The sequence below is a fragment of the Prinia subflava genome (genome assembly GCF_021018805.1).
Source record: "Prinia subflava isolate CZ2003 ecotype Zambia chromosome W unlocalized genomic scaffold, Cam_Psub_1.2 scaffold_32_NEW, whole genome shotgun sequence".
NCBI lineage: Eukaryota > Metazoa > Chordata > Aves > Passeriformes > Cisticolidae > Prinia > Prinia subflava.
In genome coordinates, this window is record NW_026960609.1 from 1541563 (window position 1) to 1562072 (window position 20510).

The 20510-nt window shown below is 43.1% G+C and overlaps 1 protein-coding gene across 3 annotated transcripts in view; it reads left to right on the plus strand.

Annotated features, from left to right (window-relative positions):
* LOC134565039 (dnaJ homolog subfamily B member 14-like) overlaps positions 1 to 20510 on the plus strand; it is a 35083-nt gene that overhangs the window by 3988 nt on the left and 10585 nt on the right. For 2 of the 3 annotated variants that reach the window (XM_063424408.1, XM_063424406.1), the window contains 2 exons: positions 1975 to 2149; positions 19158 to 19303. In XM_063424408.1, coding sequence (XP_063280478.1) covers positions 1992 to 2149; positions 19158 to 19303 — 304 coding nt within the window. In that variant the 5' untranslated portion in view covers positions 1975 to 1991. Of the gene's footprint in view, positions 1 to 166; positions 246 to 1974; positions 2150 to 19157; positions 19304 to 20510 lie in introns of all 3 variants that reach the window. The other variant, XM_063424407.1, reaches the window with a different exon arrangement.

Genomic DNA, 20510 nt, shown 5'->3' on the forward strand with positions numbered 1-20510 from the left:
TTATGAGGTCTGAGAAGGGAGTTAGAAAATAGTAATGTTTAAAGTATACTGCAGCCAAACCTATTCATTAAGAGACTTAGAGCCACACTTGCTGTGAAGAAACACTGGATGTTAAAAATGCAAACTGTCACCCATGCATGCATTTCTGCCATTTCTGCTCCCACAGGTTCTGCATAAATGTTGGTGCAGGGACGAGAAATTTCTAGAGCAATACCGATATAAAAGGAGGAACTGCAAAACTTTGAGTAAGCATTGTTTCAAGAAGGCCACATGTTCAATAGGATTCTATGGGATGCCACTGTTAAATGTCATACTCACTAGACAGAAAAATAATTTTGTTTTGTTTTCTAGTAGCACTTCTTTGGAACACATTGAGACTGAAACACTTCATTCTGAGGGCACTGTCTGCTCAAAGCTCTGTTCTTGAGTAGTTTTAAACCTGCAGACCTGGTCACCTCATTGGAGTTGTTATTACTTCATTTACCTCAGAACTTCATATGCCACAACAGAGGATTTAGAATAAAGTATTGCAAATATTGAATATGTCCTTCAGTTTTAATCTATAATGCAACTGTAGCTCTCCTGATTTCAAGCTCCAGATTTCACTTGTACTGAAAGCATCCCCTCAGTTACAACTAGACATCTAAAGCTTAGTTGTTTGCTTATATCTGCTGTAAAGAGTCTGATCTGATCAATCCATGAGTCTTGCTGAGGCAGCTGGAGGGCAGGACCAGCTCTGAAGTCAGCTGACTTTCTTGTTCAGGCTGAGTGTAGCTATTCACTAATAAGTGAATGGAAAAGTAAATACTGGGGAGCTTTCAAGAAGTGGTGGCTCTCCTCTTCAACAAAGCTTCACTTTCTTTTCTTCCTGTGATATACAAGCTATGATGTGTAGGATCCCAGTTTTCTGCTGCTCTAAGAAAGACCATGCTAGGCAGAGGAGAATTTTTTTTTTTTTTTGGATTTAGGAGAAAATTCTTAAGGATTCTTCCCACTGGCTTTCTAGAAGAAAGTGCTATGCTTTCACAGTGCATGGGACATTTTTCCTTAGCAGTTTTTATTAGTGCATTTTTAATGTAGATAATGACTCGTTTTCTTTATTAAACAATTTTAGCCTATGTAGTTTGCCATGTTGCTCTGAAGGAATCTGTTTTCAGGAAAGGTGGACTATTTAATAATCTTTGATCTATATTATACTTTGTGTGCAGTCCCTTATGTTGGAATGGTATTGTTTCTGATTCATTGCTAAGACAGATACCCCCAAAATACAGGCTTATATACAGAAAGAAAAACCAGACTTTGTGTATAATGTTTATTAAAACTGCTACATTTGATATCTGCTGGAACATGGAATGATACAGGATTTCAAGAACTAGCAGAAGCCAACTGGTTTTCAAGATTCAGATTTTGAGTTGGGTGTACTTGGCTGATCCTGTGTTTTTTGTGGCATTTTAACAGTGGTTTGAATTTCAGCTGATATTGCCTGGAAGGAGTAGAGCATCATTTTGTGGCCACTAATGACTCAGGTTACAGATAGGAATGTATTGTAAGAACTGAAATGTGCTGGAGATGCGCTTGATGTCTGTGGAATAATTTGCAGTTTCTATAGAGTGTAAGGTTAGTTCCTCTTCTTCAATTTACAGTTGCTTATTCAGGTGTTCAGATGTTTTCACCTCAAGGCTCAGGTTCAGTCCTTCTAAAAAACATCTAGAAATGAAGCACGTGGACAAATTCTCTCCAGTGTTACATTACCTTGGCAGAGATAGTTGGGAGCAGTCTAGTCACTAATTTTGAAACACTTTTCCATAGTTTTGCCATGAAAAGGAAACATTTGTGGCACAAAGTGGTGATTGACAAGGAAGGAGGATGTAGCAGCTAATCTTGTAATGTGGTGCTCTCATCTAAGATACTTGAGAGCCCTGACTTAATCACTAATGCCTGCAATGATACTATGATATATTGTTGTTTTTATAGTTTTGTTGGAAGCTATTATGAAGAATGGAAGTACTGCTGGGGGAGGCGTTTACTGCGGAAAACCAGCCAATAGCAGTGATCAAAGTAAGCCCAATAGCACGAAGGAGAACAATGCATCTGCTGCAGGTGAAAGTGCAAAAGGCTACAACCAAGACCAAATGGAAGGAGTATTAAGGTATGGCTTAAATATGTCACTGCTTTTCATTCTGTGTTGTGTACTTATCCTTTCAACTCTATCATCTAAAGGAGCCACAGGAAGTTTGAGGTTAGCTCAGAGGGGTTACTTGTACTGAACTTTAACTAGAAGGAAGAGTTTTGCTGGTTCTAAACACCGAATGAGATGCTGTCACTTTCTGCAAGAAAGATGCTACTCCTTTTTTCAAATTATCAAGGCTACTTTATGGAAAAATAATACTCAAAACAGTTATTGAGTAGATCTCATGGTAAATTGACAACTTGCAGGAAAGTGTTTCTATTCAATATTTTTATACTAAAGATACACGGTCACTTCAAAAGTTCATTTTCAAGCTAGTCTTGCTGTACAGGCTGGTCTTAGACAAGTGTTAAAATGATTTTGGTTTGGATATAAAGGTATCTGAGAAGCAGTGGAACACGTAGTCTGAGTTGCAGTATAAACTCTGCTTAGTGCAGCTTGATAGTATTAAGATGAGGTGATATCAGGAAAGGATATGTGAAAAGAAACAAAGGTCAATAAAAATGTCCTTCTGAGGCAAGTAACTCTTAAGTCATGTTATCACTGCACACTTGCTGGCTATAGGAGCAAGAAAAATATTGTTTGATTTGTGCCCAGATTTCTGCTAAAGAAATATGGATACAGCAAAGAAATTGCACACCTCAAACCCTGGTATTTTCAGATAAGTCTAGCCCAAATATTTTCAAGGAAGCTTGAAGGGAAATCAAGAGGTCCCTGTCTCCTAGTTTGTGTATATTGGATGAACTGTTGTGCATAACAGAAATTTGTGAGGGATTTTTTTTGTGTGCATCTGTGAAATGTATGTTACTGCTGATACTATCTTGGGATCTTCCTGAAGTTCAATAATCTGTTCAGCTGTGCTATCCAGTGAGGAAAGAAGTAGCTTTCCTTTGTTGATACAGAAGCTCTGTATTCAGGCAGGTAGACAGCAGCAGCTCTCACATGGTTATCTGTTGTAGTTTAAATTTTGGGGGGGATCTCGGGGAGGGTTCTCTGGGAACCCCCCAGGCTCTAGGGTTATGGGTGTTCGCGTGTTGGCAGGCAAAGAGACTTCAGACGGCTGCTGAGGTGCTGATGAGATGAGGGTTTATTCACTGAGGAAGGGGGGAAGGGAAGGGGAGAGGGGGAAGGGGAGAGGGAGAAGGGGGCCTCCGGAGACCTCCAGGGGAAAGAGGGGCAAAGAGGGCGGGCTCTCTGTGTTTGCACTTTTAACACAGAGGTTCAAGGTGGGCGCGGTAACATTCTCCAGCCAATAGAGTTACAGATACATGATACTGCAGGGAGGGTACAGACTTGGGATAAACCATACACTTTTCAGGGGTGAGCCAGAGCAAACCATTTCCATAAAATGCAATTCCACAGTTATCCTCTTGGTGTTATTTACTAGAGCTTTTCATTTACCATCATCTCCACTTAATTAATATTATTGCCTTTTGTGATATATCTAAATAAAACCCAAATAAGCTTGTACCTTTTTGGCCACCTTACATCAGCTGTTAAAGTGAATGCAGAATGTGTGTGCATACAGATGTGTGAAACAAAATACCCAGAAAGAAGTCCTCTGTAAATGCAGCTTAGATCAAAATAAGATATGTAACATACTCCCAGAAAGCTGCTGCAAGGAGACCTGTATTGGTGCCAATAGTCACTCACCTGTGACATGCCATTCTGAGCTGCAGTCTGCTTCGACATCAGGCTTCCTGCAAGATCAGTCTGTTTGTTTGTTTTAGCAGAAGGTATATTGCCTACTTTGTCTTGACTGAAATGCTGTTGTAGAGCTAACTTTTTTCTCTGGTAGGCTTTTGTGGTGTTGGGTATTGCTTTCTTGAAGGGATTTGTTAGATGCTCTATAAACTTAATCTAGTTTGTTGAGATCAGGACGAGAGTTAGGGGTATTCAGCAGTTGCACATTGAGAATAATCTTGATGCAACATTGCTTCAAGAATATTGAATATTCAATATGGAGTTTTAAAACCTACCAAGATTTTGCAAAATAAGTGGTTGTAATACCTTACAGAACAACCCATGTTTGTTTGTTTTACATACCGCTTAAAATCATGCATTAAAGCAGTATCTTCACCTTCGCTTGGGGAACACTGCCACCCTTTAATACAGCAGTTCATGAACCTTTCGAGAGAGATGGAATTTTTGTTTAGATGTGCAGCGATCAACAGAGTAAGTTTCCAGTTCATGTTGGAAGTTTTGAAATGTTTGTCATGTTATTAGTTGTTGGCCAGGGCATCAGCCAGAGTCAAGACAACACTCAATATGAGTTAAAAATCTTGCTCGTTTATTCAGCTATTTGGCTTACATTTATACTGTGCTAAGCATATCATGCACCTAACTCTGAACATCATTGGTTAAACCATAGTGTTCACGGGTCCTTGCAGTATACATAATTGGTTCAGAAGCTCTGTCCACGAGGCTAAATGCTGCAAATCTTCCCTAACTTATGGTCAATGCATCCTGTCTAGCATCCTGTTACAGCTATTGTTCCAAGCTTTACTTCCTCCTTATCCCATCTAAGGAATGGTTCAAGGACATTTCATCTTCTACTCATCCCTTAAGCTAAGAGCAGGATTGTGCACGTCCCTGCTTTTCCAGCCATGCATCCACAATTAGTTAGTGACATAAACAAACCACTTAAAAAATTTGTGGTTAAGAATTGAAAAACGTGTGCCTTGCCAAGGAGAATAGAATTAAATACAAACAATGGGCTAAAACTAAATGGAAAAATATAACACATTCAGTGATGATAACTGAGAGAAAGTTCATGTTTAAACCACAGTGAGAATGAGCTTTCTAGTCAGAAACCTGACAGGCAGCATGAGATATTGCTTCAGTCAGGCCCCAGATTTTAACAATTAAATGAAACATGCCCCTTTGGGAAGGATATTCTTTAGAGAATAGAGTTTGTCACCACCATATGCTTCTGCTGTACCACAGTGGAATGGTTTTCAGATGTTTGAATTGGTTAAAGAAATAGTGTGTAAAAAGAAGTGGTTTTAAACAGTGTTTCATGCCCAGTTTTTGTCTTTTTTTCCTGTAAGGGAAGAAGTTTATAGACAGCAAGGTAGCAAAATCTCCGATCTTCAATAAATTCTGACACTCAGCATGAATTTGACATTGGAGAAACAGAGTTGTTTTGCATGTGCATGATTTGAAAGGTCATTATCCTCAAATATCCTTCCCTTTAGGAGTTTTTGGTTCAGTAACTGAATATAGACATAGGGAAAGCGCGTCTGTTTTCAACTACACTTCCATGCCATTTGCAATGCTTTTGTTATAAGCTTTAGTGAGCTGTCAGACAGGGGGACTGACTGAGCTCCCTGGCTTGGATCACTGATTAAAGTTCCTGGAGTTGTACAGCTATCTTGAATTAGCTTGTGACAGCAGATTTAAGAAGAATAGTGAAGACACGCTTGGAGCAATGTAAGTAATTTAGCTGCATTAATTTTCATCAGGCTTACTCTAGTAATGTGAGTAGGTATGAGTACAAAAAAGCACCTCTCTGCTAGCTTTGTTTTTTCCACACACAGAGGGGACACTGCTAACAAGTTACCATAACAGTTCTGTAGAGTATTACATGAGCTTGCAAGTTGCTCAACAGGGAGAAGCGTAAGATGTAACATATTTCCTCTGATTGCATAAGTGCTGGGTAATGATACCCTTTGTGGGAGCCATGCTCACTATTTCAGTGTGACAGTTTGAAGCTTGACAGATACAACAGAAGTTTGTTGCTTTTAAATGGAAGTGCTTTGAAAATCCCATATGTAGTACATGCATATTTTTCTTAATGATTCTTACCTTGTCACTGAGAACTGGATCAAGTTGCCTTATACACCCTTAGATGACCTGCATGTGGGAGATAATGACAGGAGACTAGCAGAAATACACTAGGACTCACAGTAGACTTAATGTCTTTTTAGAGCAAGTGCCCTACAAGTCTCTGGGCAACTGAAAGCTACCCAAGCAATGTCAGCTTAAGGCAACTGTGTGAGAATCATGTGCATGACAAAAAAAATAAACAGGAAGCATTGTCACATTGTATGTTTCATACAGGCTCCCTTTAAATTATCTTAAAATGCACATGGTGTTTGACCTCTTTGGTCTTTTTTAGTCAATAAGCCATAGCATGTATTCCATATTGCCTTTTTGACATCTGAAAGAAAACTGCTGTGACTAGTAATATGCTAAATTTGCATTGTTGTCTTGAGAAAATTGTGGTGGAATACTGCTTTTCCTGCCTTGCAGTGCCTAATTCTTGGAAGAAAGCACAATAATCAAATTTTATATTTGCATCTTTGAGATAGAACCAAAAAAAAAAGGAACAGAGGCATGAGTTCTGTAGAAACCTTGCAAGACAGGATTAAGAGCCATCGAGTAGTGGTCAGGTGTTGCAGTTTAGATTTAGGGGGGTCCCCGGGGAAGGTTCCCTGGGAGCCCCCCAGGTCCTAGGTTCATTGGTATTTGCATACAGGCAGGCAAGGAGACTCTAGACGGCTGGTGAGGTGCTGATGACATGAGGATTTATTTGGAGTTCGACTCTGGGAAGGCAGCATGGTCACTGAGGGAGAGGGGGAAGGAGGGGGAGAGAGGGAAGGGGAGAGGAAGGGGAGAAGAGCAGAGCCTCCACAGGCCTCCAGGGCAAAGACAGCGAGCCCTCTCCGTTTGCACCCTTAACAGAGAGATTCGAAGTAGGCGCGTGTCGCTGTGAGCCTAGCCAGAAAGACACACTCGGAGCCGGAGTTTGGGTTGATCAGAGCAGCAGGGCAGAAGATCCCTGCTTTGTTTATTCCTTCCTATTTTATACTTCTAGCAAGGTGACCATGGATTGGAGAGTGGGCATTCCCACCTCTTACCCACATTGGTCAAGGAGGCTGTCATTCAACCTCCCCTTCTCGTGGAGAAGGAATTCATAACAATGGCAATATTTACAAAACACGATCTTCTGTTTACATTAACAAGCGTGAGAAGGTGTACACTTCTACTTTAGTGTGAACGCTCAGCAAATTAGGAAGATCTCATGGTGACATCTCACCCTTGTAACTATTACAAAAAAGAAAACAAAAACAGAAAAATGAACAATTGTACAACGGGAAAAAAAAAAGAGAAAAAACCTGTACAAAGTTCACCGACCTTCATTTTGGTCATGGTGTGAGGGTTGCTTGTTGGCCTGGTTCTGCCTTTGCCGTGCAGGGTTTCACCCTGAATCCCTTTGCAGTAATCTGCTCAAATTACCTCGAGCATATTCTACAATGATTTGACCAGACAACCCTCCTTTTCCAAATTTCTATATGATGCAAAGGCAATATAATGCAAAGGCAGGAGCATTCCAAGAAAAAAATCACTCAAGTCAAAAGTTCTGTCCCAAACCGCAACCCCAAACCACGTGCACATTCCCCACAAAGGTCACAATGGCTACAGTACATAAAACTGAACCATTGCAAACAGTTCCTCTGAGTCCACGATTAACAGCCTGCTGGCTCACACAGCGCCACACTACTCCACCCATCCTGCAACAAGCAGTTCCACAGGATCAAAAACCACTATGGGGGCCAAGCAGAAAAGGAGAGGATGGGCCAAATCCGTGTCCATGTCAATCAGATCTCGAAGATGCTTCTCTGATGGGTGGCACCAGGGTGGCACAGAGTACACAAGGTTTCAGGATCAGACAGGATCACAGTCCAGTGCACTTGAGGCAGCTCAGCAGACTTGCAGCGGCCACCTTCGCGACACAGATTCCCGAACCTGTGGACAGAAAACTTAAAATACAAGTTGAGCAATTTGAATTTTCTCAAAGAGTGTGACATGGGAGGTGGGGGTGGGAACCACTGCACAAGTGTGCACTTCGCAAAAGTCCAAAAAGAAAAAATGAAAAAAATGACCATTGCTACTGTGGTGACATCAACACCTCCTGAACTGCAGATTCTGGCTGCAAACCAGCCAAACAAATTTGCTCTTGCTCCAGAGCTTGGGAAACTGTTTCGTTCCCCAGACGTCTTTGGCACTTTCTCCGCTTCCAACTTTTCAGACTTGGCAAAGGTTGGCCCTCAACATGAACCACTGCTTCACATATCTCTGCAGTATGTTCTGGCCTGCCACACCGTGCACAGAAAAACAAAGGGGTCACTTTCTGTGCCTCCTTTCCCTGTTTTCCACTGGCCTGAACATTTGCCTGTGTCTTATGTTCACTTTTCAGCCCCTTATCAGACGGCTGTGGGGCAGCAGCCGGGGCAGACACCTTAAGGTCAGAGGTGTCCAGAACCACACAGGCCTGGATCATATCCAAGACATTAGAAGTCTCAGGAAGGCTTCCAAGGAGCCTCTGGCAAGCAGAATTAGCATTGCTCTTTGCAAATTGTTCTAGCAATATTATATTCAAAGTGCTATCCTTAACTTGCTTCTCTAAAGAATGCATCAGACACCTTACAAATTGAAGAAAGGTTTCGTCTGGCTTCTGGACTATAACCAAGAAGTCTTGCTTTAGAGAGGAGGATAACATAGTTTTTATCAGTGCTGATATGTGTCTGCACAGATTCAGAACAGTCTGAAGAAGGCCAAATTGCACATCAGGGTAAGCATAATCGCTTGTCCCAGTAAGCAAATTAGCTCTGACCCCAAACAAGGGATCTTCTTGAGACAATTGACTATTTTGGACAGCCACTTCTGTGGCCAGTCGTTTCCAATTGTCTTCAAAGGTAGAAACCTGAACAGGTCCAAATAATGCCAAAGCCAGGCATCTAATTTCATACGGAAGGATCAGATCCTCAAATTCAAGACTGATCCATTGTATGACATCAGAAAAACCGACATCACTTTTTGCCACATCCCTTTGGAAGGGAGACAGATCTGCCCAGGACAGGGCAGTGTGGCCGTGAGGCTGTGAAACCACATCCACAGCTCTCTGGACCGGCTGGAGCACTGCTGCACATTCAGACAGCAGCTCCGTCAGCTCAGCAGCCACGCTCGGCTGCGATGCAGGACCAAGAATTACATCCCAATTCAGGGGAGGGCGAGCATGCACATATGACGACGCTTCAGGCTCACTTGCCCCTCTCACAGCCGGCTCGGGCCGGCTGGGCGAGCGGGGGGACAACAGAGACCCCACCTCACTCAGCCTCCGCTCCATGCGGGGGTGTGTATGTTGCGCTAGGCAGGGGGGCGTGGCAGATCGGTCATGGCTTTCCGCCCCCTGCCAGATCAGGGGTGCTCGGGACCAGGCAGGCAAGTCCCGGTCAGGAGGGAATGGCGGCGGCACAGCTGCCGCCCCTGCTCCCCGCTCAGCCTGCAAGTGCTGGCTGGGGGAGTGGGAGCATGGCACGGCTGTCGCAGCACCCAGCCCGCTCTCTGCGGGCTGTGTGGGGAGGGGGTAGGGAGGGTTCCCTCCCGCTGGGCTCGTCTGCCGAAGCCCGCGTGGGGTGGGACAGGGTGGGGCCGCCGTGTTGGGGGCCGGGCTAGCCGGCGGCGCGGCGAGCGCGGGACCGAGCCGGGGCGCTCTCCGCGGGCTGCGCAGGGAGGGGCCGGGCTGCGGTGCCGTCCCGGCGCCTAACGTGCAGGGCAGGGCAGGGAGTTTGTGCCACTGCAGGATCCTCCCCCCCGCACGGCCACCAGCGGCGCAGGTACAGTAGGCTCATCCGTCCCCGCTCCATGGCCGAGGGGGAGGGGTGCCTCTGCACCCAGCGCCCGCGCTGAAGGCGGCGCCGATCCAGGGGCCGGGATGCCCTGCTCCCACGGCCCACCCGTGACCTCTGCACACACTGACCCAGAAAAAAAACCCCAAAAAGCCTCGTAGCCCTCCCAAAAATTCGCGCTGGCCACGCTCAACCCCCGACATGGGGGTGGGGATCTCCTGTGATGGCTCGAACCCTGCTTCAGAGCATTCATCGTCGAAAGTGACGGAGCTGGCAGGGGAACCAACTGTACTGTCTGTCAAAAACCCAGAATCCATTTCCCAATCATGAACAGTCTCTTTTAGAAGCAAAAAGACTGTCGCCCAAGTCCCTAAGAGAATGCCCGCATTAGAATCTCCGTCAAGGACAGGTGAAAAAAGGCTTTTCCCTAGGGTTTTCCATGGGGTGACTGAAAGTGCTTTTTCAGGACTATAAAAAATTCCACGTGTCTTTCCCCAAGTGTACAGTTCACTGGTTAGCTGGGCTTCACGGGACATGAGGAATGATCGGAGAAGTTCCATTAGCAGTCGATCTTCCGAGAACATCATGGGTTTCTGATTGCAGCCGTGGAAGATGGATTTTTTCTTCTTTTTTTTCTTGTCTCAGCTTGCAATTTGACCACGTGGGCACCAGATATCGCTGTGAGCCTAGCCAGAAAGACACACTCGGAGCCGGAGTTTGGGTTGATCAGAGCAGCAGGGCAGAAGATCCCTGCTTTGTTTATTCCTTCCTATTTTATACTTCTAGCAAGGTGACCATGGATTGGAGAGTGGGCATTCCCACCTCTTACCCACATTGGTCAAGGAGGCTGTCATTCAACCTCCCCTTCTCGTGGAGAAGGAATTCATAACAATGGCAATATTTACAAAACACGATCTTCTGTTTACATTAACAAGCGTGAGAAGGTGTACACTTCTACTGTAGTATGAACGCTCAGCAAACTAGGAAGATCTCATGGTGACAGGCACGGATAGATCTTCAGGCCAATGGGGTTACAGACACACGATAGTGCAGGGGAGGTTACGGACTTGGGATAAACCATACACTTACCAGGGGTGAGCCAGAGAATACCATTTCAATAAAATGCAATTCCACAAATTCACCCTTTTTTCATTAAAATATGAGAAGAGAAATATGACATATGACAATTAACAATTTAAAAATGAAACAGTAATTACACAGTTTTGCAGCATAAAAACAGATATAATTACAGTAAGGAATATGTTATACTGTGAACAATTTATCTGACTATGTAATTGCAATAAACGGGTTATGTGGGTTCATATTGCAAGATTTAAACAAATTTGTTAGCCTTTTCAGCGTGACTGGAATAATAGTGTCTAGCCTTTTCCAACTGGCATTTCAGACCACCACAGCCCCCAGTTCTAGGCTATGGCGCTAACTTCTCCCATTCCAGGGACAGGAAAACACTTGGGGTTCCCCGGGCTCCATACAAGGCCTCAGATTCTCACCCATGCATCTGAGCCAAACTATTCTTTTCACTTTCCAACTGGTTCAAACAAAGGAGTGACATTCTGCATGCAATTGTTTATATACATCCATAAGTACCCACTGGGGATTTTTTTCATCCATATCTGCACCAGAAGTGTCGAGAGACCTAACAGAAGACCCCCAGTTTTAGGTCACCAAAACAAAAACAAAAACAAAAAAATTTTTTTTTTTATTCTTTCCCCCCCCCCTTTTTTTTTTTTTTTTTTCAAAATACTTTCTCAGACACCATTTTAGGTTATCAGTCACCCTCAGAACCTACTGAGGACAGCATAAACCCAAAAGCGATTCTGACTAAGTAGTCTACCACTGAATCGCGCTTTACAAGAAAACAATTCAAAAACTGCTTCCCATGGATTTATCCTTGTGACATGAATAGGCCTCTGCTTTCTAAAACTGAAAGCAGGACAATCTGCAATATGAACACACACAAAAACCAGAAAGGCATAATTGTAAAACTACTTCATGGGGATGGGAAGGAAATGGAGAAACAACAGGTTTTGGGTTTTAGGGTTGGAGAAGTAGGGGGTTTGGATCTCCCTGCCGTTTGGCCAGAACAGCAAGGGGGGTCTCCGGCATTTTGGGGTGAGGAGAGACAGGAGGGACAGGGGCAGAATAACACGGAAAGGAGATCATAAAGTAGAAGTAACAATTATACAAGGCTGTAAAACTGGTATTACAAATTTACCTTAGCTTTGGGTTTTGGTTTCTTAGCTTTTACTTTGTGGGACTTTGAAAGCCGAAGGTGGGAACTAAGAGCTGGAGGGGAAGCACGTGGCCATGTTGGCCATGCGGCCACAGAGCATACGGCGGCAACTGTACCGGGCTTAGCAGGATGGGGTTAGCTCTCGGGGGTTTTTTAAGGGAAGGGGCGTTAGGGAGAAGGAGCAGCGAGGGGAGGAGGGAGTAAGGGTGAGGAAGGAGGTCACAGAATTTACAGAAACAGTTTTGGGAGGTACGGGGCTTGGGCACAGCTGAAGACTGCTTTTTCCTTCTCTGATGGCTTTCTCGCTGAGTTCTTTTCGTGTCTGTCCAGGGCGTTGGCTGCTCGCGCTTGACGGTGTGCACGGTCTGCTCGTTCTGCGGGGCCGGGGCCCACCGCCGCGCAGGGGGAGGGCTGTCTTGGCCCCATTGCTGCGGCAACGGTGCCGTGGGCAGCAGGCCGGGTGTGCTTCGCATGGCTTTTCTGGGTGCCGGGGCCTGCGTGCGTGCAGCGGCTCACACCAGGGCTTCGCCGCACCAGCTCTCAGGCCCGCGCCACACCGGCGGTCCTGCTGGGCCGGGGCCGCTCTGGGGCCCCGCCGCCACGCCGCGCCGCCCGCACTGCCCGTGCCACGCCACCATGGGCCAGAGCGCCGAGGGGCCGGGACTTGGGCCTGCGCCACATTAGCTGGCGGTGGTAGGACGACAGCGTGGTGGCTTGGGGGGTCTCTGCGCGGTGGGGGAGGGGCCGCCCGGGGCTGCGACTGCGGCCAGGGACGGCTTCTCCGCCATGCCGGAGACGGTGCTGAAGCGGCGTTCTGCGAGGTTCTGCGCTGTGCTGGTGGTGTAGTGGTCCATCTTTGTCTCAGGGTCGTTGGTACTCGTGCCTCACGTTGGTGCATCAATTGTTGCGGTTTAGATATACGGGGAGTCCCTGGGGAAGGTTCCCTGGGAGCCCCCCAGGTCCTAGGTTCATTGGTATTTGCATGCAGGCAGGCAAAGAGACTCTAGATGGCTGGTGAGGTGCTGATGAGTTGAGGATTTATTTGGAGTTTGACCCTGGGAAGGCAGCATGGTCACTGAGGGAGAGGGGGAAGGAGGGGGGGAGAGGGAAGGGGAGAAGAGCAGAGCCTCCAGAGGCCTCCAGGGCAAAGAGAGCGAGCCCTCTCCGTTTGCACCCTTAACAGAGAGATTCAAAGTGGGCGCGGATAGATCTTCAGGCCAATGGGGTTACAGAGAGACGATACTGCAGGGGAGGTTACAGACTTGGGATAAACCATACACTTTCCAGGGGTGAGCCAGAGCATACCATTTCAATAAAATGCAATTCCACAGTCAGGAATAATCAGTAGCTTGATTTGAATTCATGTAGTGAACCAAAAAATTGCCTCTACGCATTTAATGGATCAAACTAGGAGTATAAGTTGTGTGACTGACTTTTTTGAGGCATTCTGCTTGCACTTTTGCCAATCCAGCAAAAAAATACTGATTCTTTTTCAGCATGGTTTCGAGGAGATAATTAATTGGAAGGGGATTAATAAGAGCAGTAAATGTGTGTTAAAAAAAACCCAAACCACCAAAGCAAAGAAATCAGGGCATGCCTTCAATTAGGCTGTAGAGCTGCCATAAATTGTTGAAATATCCATTTGAATGGTTGAAAAATTAAGGTGGAAATCATAGTCATAGAGCCTGTCACAGAAAAGTGGCAGAGAAGACATGATGGACTTTGTCAGAAAGCTCGTAACTAAAATAAAAGCTTAAATAAAATCTGGAGAAAAGTATGCTGATGTAAACATAGCCTTGTATATTTCATATAATCCACACAGTAGAAACAAACTGATCATGTACATCCAAGGGCCAGGTAGTAAGACAAGCACCCTAATGTGTTGTTGAATCTATCAGTGCAACAGAGATCTAAGACTCCTGCTGCATTTGTTTCAGAAACTAGGGATATGCTGGTACCAGCTTGAGTTCCTTGACAATGCTGTGACCTTTTCTTCCCAATCTAGAGCACTTCTTTCAGGCCATGTTTATGTCACCCAAACTGTGACTGGCACATTCCCAGCTGAGCTGCGAGATACCATTTGCATCAGGCTCTCTGGCATAATTGGAAATTTGACCTGCATGGATTTTGGTTTGCATTTTACTGTGTTTTTCTGCTCAACTCTAGGATCAGAAGTCAGTATAGCTTCTTCTTGCTGGGTTCTTTGTCACTAACATTCACATGGCTGCTCGCTGTGCTGCTCAGTTCAGATTACCATTGGGAGAAATATTTTTCAACAAAAATTGTGGCTCCCTTGATATGCTTCTGGTTGAAGTATTTGTCTTTTGGGCTGTTCCTGTGAGGCTTTGTGTTGTAATTTCGAATTAGGGGGTCCCTGGGGAGGGTTCCCCAGGAGCCCCCCAGGTCCCAGGGTCGTGGGTATTTGCATGGAGGCAGGCAAGGAGACTCTAGACGGCTGGTGAGGTGCTGATGGGATGAGGATTTATTAGGAGTTCGACCCCGGGAAGGCAGCATGGTCACTGAGGGAGAGGGGAGAGGAGGGGGAGAGGGGGAAGGGAAGAGGAGCAGAGCCTCCGGAGACCTCCAGGGCAAAGAGAGCGAGCCCTCTCCGTTTGCACCCTTAACAGGGAGCTTCGAAATGGTTGCGGTAAGATTCTTCAGCCAATAGAGTTACAGATACACGATACTGCAGGAGGTTACAGACTTGGGATAAACCATACACTTTCCAGGAGTGAGCCAGAGCATACCATTTCAATAAAATGCAATTCCACAGCTTTGGAATACCCTTTGAAATACCTCATCATACTCCAAATTTCATGATTGTGCATTGCTGCAAGTATTTGATACTGTAAGGCAAGCATCTCTGATAGGTTTTGTTAATCTGATAAAAGCTGGCAGTTCTGACCTAATCTGAATTGTAGATTTGAAAAGTGATCTGACAAGCACAGCAGCAGGATCACATCATTTTGTAGTCACAGGAGAACCAGCGGTGGTAGCGCTAGGGTTTCTGCAGGTGATAAGAGACGTTTCAGGACCTGAAGGGCTTCTGCTGTCAGCCATCAGAGCATGGAGAGAAGCCTAGCATTCAGCAGAGTTGTTGGTGCTGCAGTTTGAAGCTGGCTGACCAGTTCTACTGCAGGTGCCTTGTCAGCTGCAAGCTGAGGTAGTGGAGCTTTGCAAGTCGTGATGAGATACCTCTGTCAACAGACTGGGGATGAATGTAGGCCATCACTTGCTTTCCTGCTGTTTGAGAAGTCTATTCTGTAAGTCAGCTGTTACTTCAGGAACAGCCAGCAAATCTGTTAATCAGAAGGACAGTGCCAAGGTGTTGGCAGGGGACTAACAATTCAACAAAGAGAGAAATTACCTAAACAACAGAAATAATTAGATAGTAATTCAGATACAGAAGTCCAACTAGAAATGAAAAGTACAAGAAAAGCAATTCACAAAAAACCAAAACCCCAAGCAAAGTATCAATGAAAACACCAAACTTCAAATAAGCCAGAAATAAAGAACAACAAAAATAACCTGTTCAATACAAAATGGGCAATTAGTAAGCAAGTGATGTGTACATTAGAATTTTAAAAAGAAATGTCTGCGTGGAGTTTATGTATGCAAGAAAATTAGCAATAGGAACTGCAGTGCCTTAAGGGCAGCAAGACCAAACAAACAAAAATTTGAAATGGAGCATTCAGAAAGTTGTTCATGCTGAGAGTGTTGCAGGGGTTTCAGATGCAGTTAAAAGCCAGCAGTAACATCAGTGATGAGGCTTTTCTAGAACCTCCACTGGTTTTACCCTTAATTTTTCTCTGCCTTTACTGGCTAATTTGTGTGCCCTGTAATAAGAGAAAAGTGAGAAAGGAGTGGATCCTTCCATCTACCTGCCTTCCCATGACAAATCTCCACAGGATAATTCAGTGGTGCAGGTGAGGGATTCTGGCTGAGTGAGGATTGTCAGAGGTCAGCCTACTAAAGAGGTGAGGAATATGTCCAAAAAGGTCTGTGTCTTCTGAGGGACAAGGATCAAGTTGGACATGGCTTCCAACAGCTTCCAGCAGCTGGAGAGAACTTTCTCATCAGGAGAATGGAGTTTTGGAGGAAGAAGACTTGGAGCATCTCTTGAAGGATGAGGAGGGATGGGCCTTCTGAGGCCCTGGTATGGTGGGCTGTGTGCTCCAATAGTGTTAGAGAAGCCTTGTGGCTGTACAGCCATGTATGACCTGAGTCCTGGTGACCCCACAGTTTGTCCTGTGATAAACTGACTTAGCAAGTTCAGTTTGTGATGCATTGGAGTTTTGCCTCTCAGGAGTACATGACAAACACCGATAACTTTGTTTAATTGGAAAGCACCTTTTAATAATTTTTGCTTGTCCCATCATCCCCAGTGCAAGTTTTGGTGCAAAACTCACATGAACTCAGCAGAGGGGGGAAAACAGGTGTTATCCTGTTATGATTGCCTTGAATTGTGCTCTGACAGGAACCTCCTGGCAAAAGTCACTGTCTCCCTCCCAGGAGGAAACTGCATTAACCAGGTGCTAGCTACTTACAGTCCAGGTGGTTTTTGCCTTGAAGTGGGCAAGCAATGGTGTAAAACTCTTGGCTAATGGCAGTGTGGCAAGGACTTCATAGCATAAGGTCACTGCTGAAAATTACAGGCTTGGGAATGGGTTTTGGCCCCTGTGCATTTGTAGAATCATTTAATGTTTTTTAGCTTTAAAGCTTGATCTGCCTAATCCAAAGGCTTGCTAAACTGCAAAATTTCCATATGAATATGCATGTTCCACATTTGTGTTTGTAGAATTTTTCATTTACTGCTAGGAAAGACTTGCAAAGATAAAACAGATGTGTTATACCTCGGCTGAACACGTTTCTCAGTAATAACAATACCTCATCTGTGGGCCAGGTTCAGGATATCTGTTGCATGGAGGTGACTGCATTAATCCTTTAGATCTCTTGGTTTATACTCACCATTGCTGCTTCTCCTTTGAGGGTTGTCCACTGTGGAACATCCACTGGTTGTGAACAGGAGGGAACTCTCAAGTTTGTGTTGGGGAGTTAGAAGAACAGGTTGGCATCTATTGCATTGTTCTTTTTTTTACCCATATTTCTTCTTTTGGCATCCTAGAGTTGTGAAATGAATGTATATTTGGTCTGCAAATAAATAAACTTTTGTGTTAGTTTTTTTTTTTCATGAAAAATGACAATATGGTATTGAGAGAGTTGTTGAGGATGCACAGTGCTTAAAAACACTTGAATGAATGTTTAACGCCAAAGTTTTAAGGCTAAAAAAATAACAACTTTGGTAAATGTTGATGGCTTGCTATGTAATTTTATATCAACCAAAGTTCTGGAAGAATCTTGCCCACAAACAGATAGCTCAGAAACAATTATTGAAGATAACTTAGATTGGATGCTGAGATAGCAATTTTGTGAAATAAAAGCTTAATTTGATACTGTTACACATTTAAATAAAGCTACTTGCTCTTGATACAGTCATCAAGGCAATGAGGCTGTGGATTAAGGGATCTGTACACTACCATGCTTCTATTTGTACAAATTACAAAAAAAAAAGCTTCCAGTACTCAAGAGTATGAGTTAATGTATTTTCTTTCCATCCTTTTGATGGATTCACTGTTCTTTTCAGTTAGCTCTATCAGCTTCCTAATTGGAGCTTATTAAATGTTACTTCAATGTAATGAGCTATATTTATTTCACAGGATGTTTGTGTTGGCAGCTGCCTGCATACATTCAATTCAGTGCTCTTGTGAGCATTACACTGAGGCTTCCATAAAAGCTCCTGTATTTGAACCCAGGAAACAGGATCCCTCAAATGAAACTTGATTTGATCAATCTGTGAAGTAGCATGGGCCACACATGATGGTGGGGTTGTACTTGTGATGTTCACGTTCCCTTAACTGCAGGATATCCATACTTCTTTCATGAGAATGCCAAAGACTTACTTGCCCCCCTGTTTTCCACATGGTTGCCCTGTGTATTGTCTTGAAAACATTAAACCCAAATTCACACAGAAATTAGTGCATGTAAGAGAATGCAGATACAATTACAGCCATGTGAAGAGACTCACATGAAACTTTTAAAATATTTATGGATTTAATTTCTATTTCTTGCTCAGACCAGCCCATTTCTTTTGGCATGCACTCTGTGTCAGTATGCCTCATTTCTGCAGTGCAAGTTTGGGATTTAGCCTTTTCTTTCTGAATTCTTACCCAAGTAACTTGGTTTGATTGTTAAGATGTATTTACTGGTTTGATCAGTTCTTCCTGCCCACATAGAATTAATGTTCTCTCTTCTCCTGTAAGTGCTCTTTCTTTCTTCTGGGGTATTGTAAAGTATACTAAATCATTATGTCATTTCCAGATTTTGCTTTTCCTGTCTGGGTTAGACAGCCTACAAAAAGAATATTTCTGAGGTTTCAGTTTTTAAAAATGCTGCACTTGGTTATATGAGATGAGCTAAAGATGTAATTGCTGGAGCTGCTACTGTGACTTTGAATTTACATAAACACTTACAGAAAGATTATTAAGATCCAGGTGCATTCCCAGCAGCAGAAGTATTCTCACATGTTTTATTCCCTGAAAAGTGAATGCTTGAGTGGTGGTATGATTTGACTTTTGTTTGAAGAAAGGGAGGTATTGTTTGCTTTGTTTTATATCCTTCATACTGAAGTCCATTTGCTGTTTACAGTCAAAACAGATTTTCCTACCTGCTAGTTGTACAAAGTAAATTTGGAACCTTCTTTTTATGAGTTATTAGGAGCAATATTAATGTAATTGTGGATGAGGAAATGCTGCAGTAGTTGCAAACTGAAATCCTTTTTTACAACTGTGGTAGTTCTACAGTGGAAGTAAAAGAAATGTACGTAATAAGCTCAATAGTGAGTTTATTATGAAAAAATGACATTCTTTGTTTCTAGAGTGGATATTTAAAAATATTTTATATTGAAAGCAAAAGATGTAATGTGATGCATCAATGTAGTGTATGACCTCATCTGCAGCTGTGTGTTAACTCATTATTTTTACATCTTTTTGTTTGCAACATTTTATGTCATTTTCTTTTGCAGTATAAAGAAATGTAAAAATTATTATGAAGTCCTTGGAGTGTCAAAGGATGCAGGCGAAGAAGACCTAAAGAAGGCTTATAGAAAACTTGCTTTGAAATTCCACCCAGACAAAAACCATGCACCTGGAGCAACAGAAGCTTTTAAAAGTAAAACACCATTTTTACTTTAAATTTCTTTTCTGATTAAACTTCATCCAAATAAAACATATTTATCTGCATTGGTCATTTGTATTTTTACAAATGTAAATGTATTTTTTAGCTATTGTTAAACTGATATTTTTAGTCAAGAAAATATTTGACCTTTGTTATATTAAAATTATAGATAAATAACATGGACTTTGGCAGTAGGGCTTGGTTTCAGAAAATTGACTGTAATGTTCAGTATAGGGAACAAATACTTGATCTGTGAAACCAAATTGCACTTTTTTACTGTTATTGACTTAATGTAGTCATTGAATTTTACTACCTTGGATCTTTACTGTACTTGAGCTAGAAAAAAGAAAGCAATCCTTGATAGCAAAATGCAGTTTTTACTGAATCACGTGCCACACTAAGTTAGCTCGTCCTTAGAATTTCTTGCATGTGTGTACTTTTACTGCTTTTTCTGCACAAAAACACCTGAGTTCAATCATGGCCTTACTAGTAGTTGCCTTTGACCATTTTTTAGGTAAAATTTACAGTCTGACTTGACCATATTTAAGGCTGCCCAGCTTAGCCCTGCACAAGGGAAATTGTTGAAGAAAAGCTTTTTAAAGAAAGCAACACCATCATCTCAGATGAAGAAAAATGTGAATCTGTAAGAAATGATGATTCATAAGCAATCTGATTGTGCTACATCTTTTTATTTCTTTCCTGTGTGAGGCTTACATGCAGATATTTGAAAAAATCATTCAGATAAAACACTTAAATTGGGGAGGGAAAAAAAAGAAAAAAAAGTCCTGAGCAAGACTTCTGATACAGTCTTTAAGAGGTAATTATGATAATATATTAACAATTCCAGGTGAAAAGTAGATACAGCAGAGCAGGAAAGTTGATTCCTATTGATTCATTTAAAACAGCTATGTGATGTCTTTATCTAAAAGATACTATTCCTATAAAATAGTCTCCAGCCCTAGGAATAAAATAGTTCTTCCTTGTTAACAGCTTTTCAAATTATCTTTAAAATTCTAAAAATCAGTTTCTTAATATTTTATTTAACATAAGTACTTTGTACAAATCTGATTTCTTCAGCTGAATTTCACTTTCTGGTTTTTAACTAGATGAATAAATGAACAGAAAATTTTGTAGGTGAATCTCATTGACCAAAAATTATTTAATGACAACTAGCATTTTCTTGCATTGAAATTTATCATAA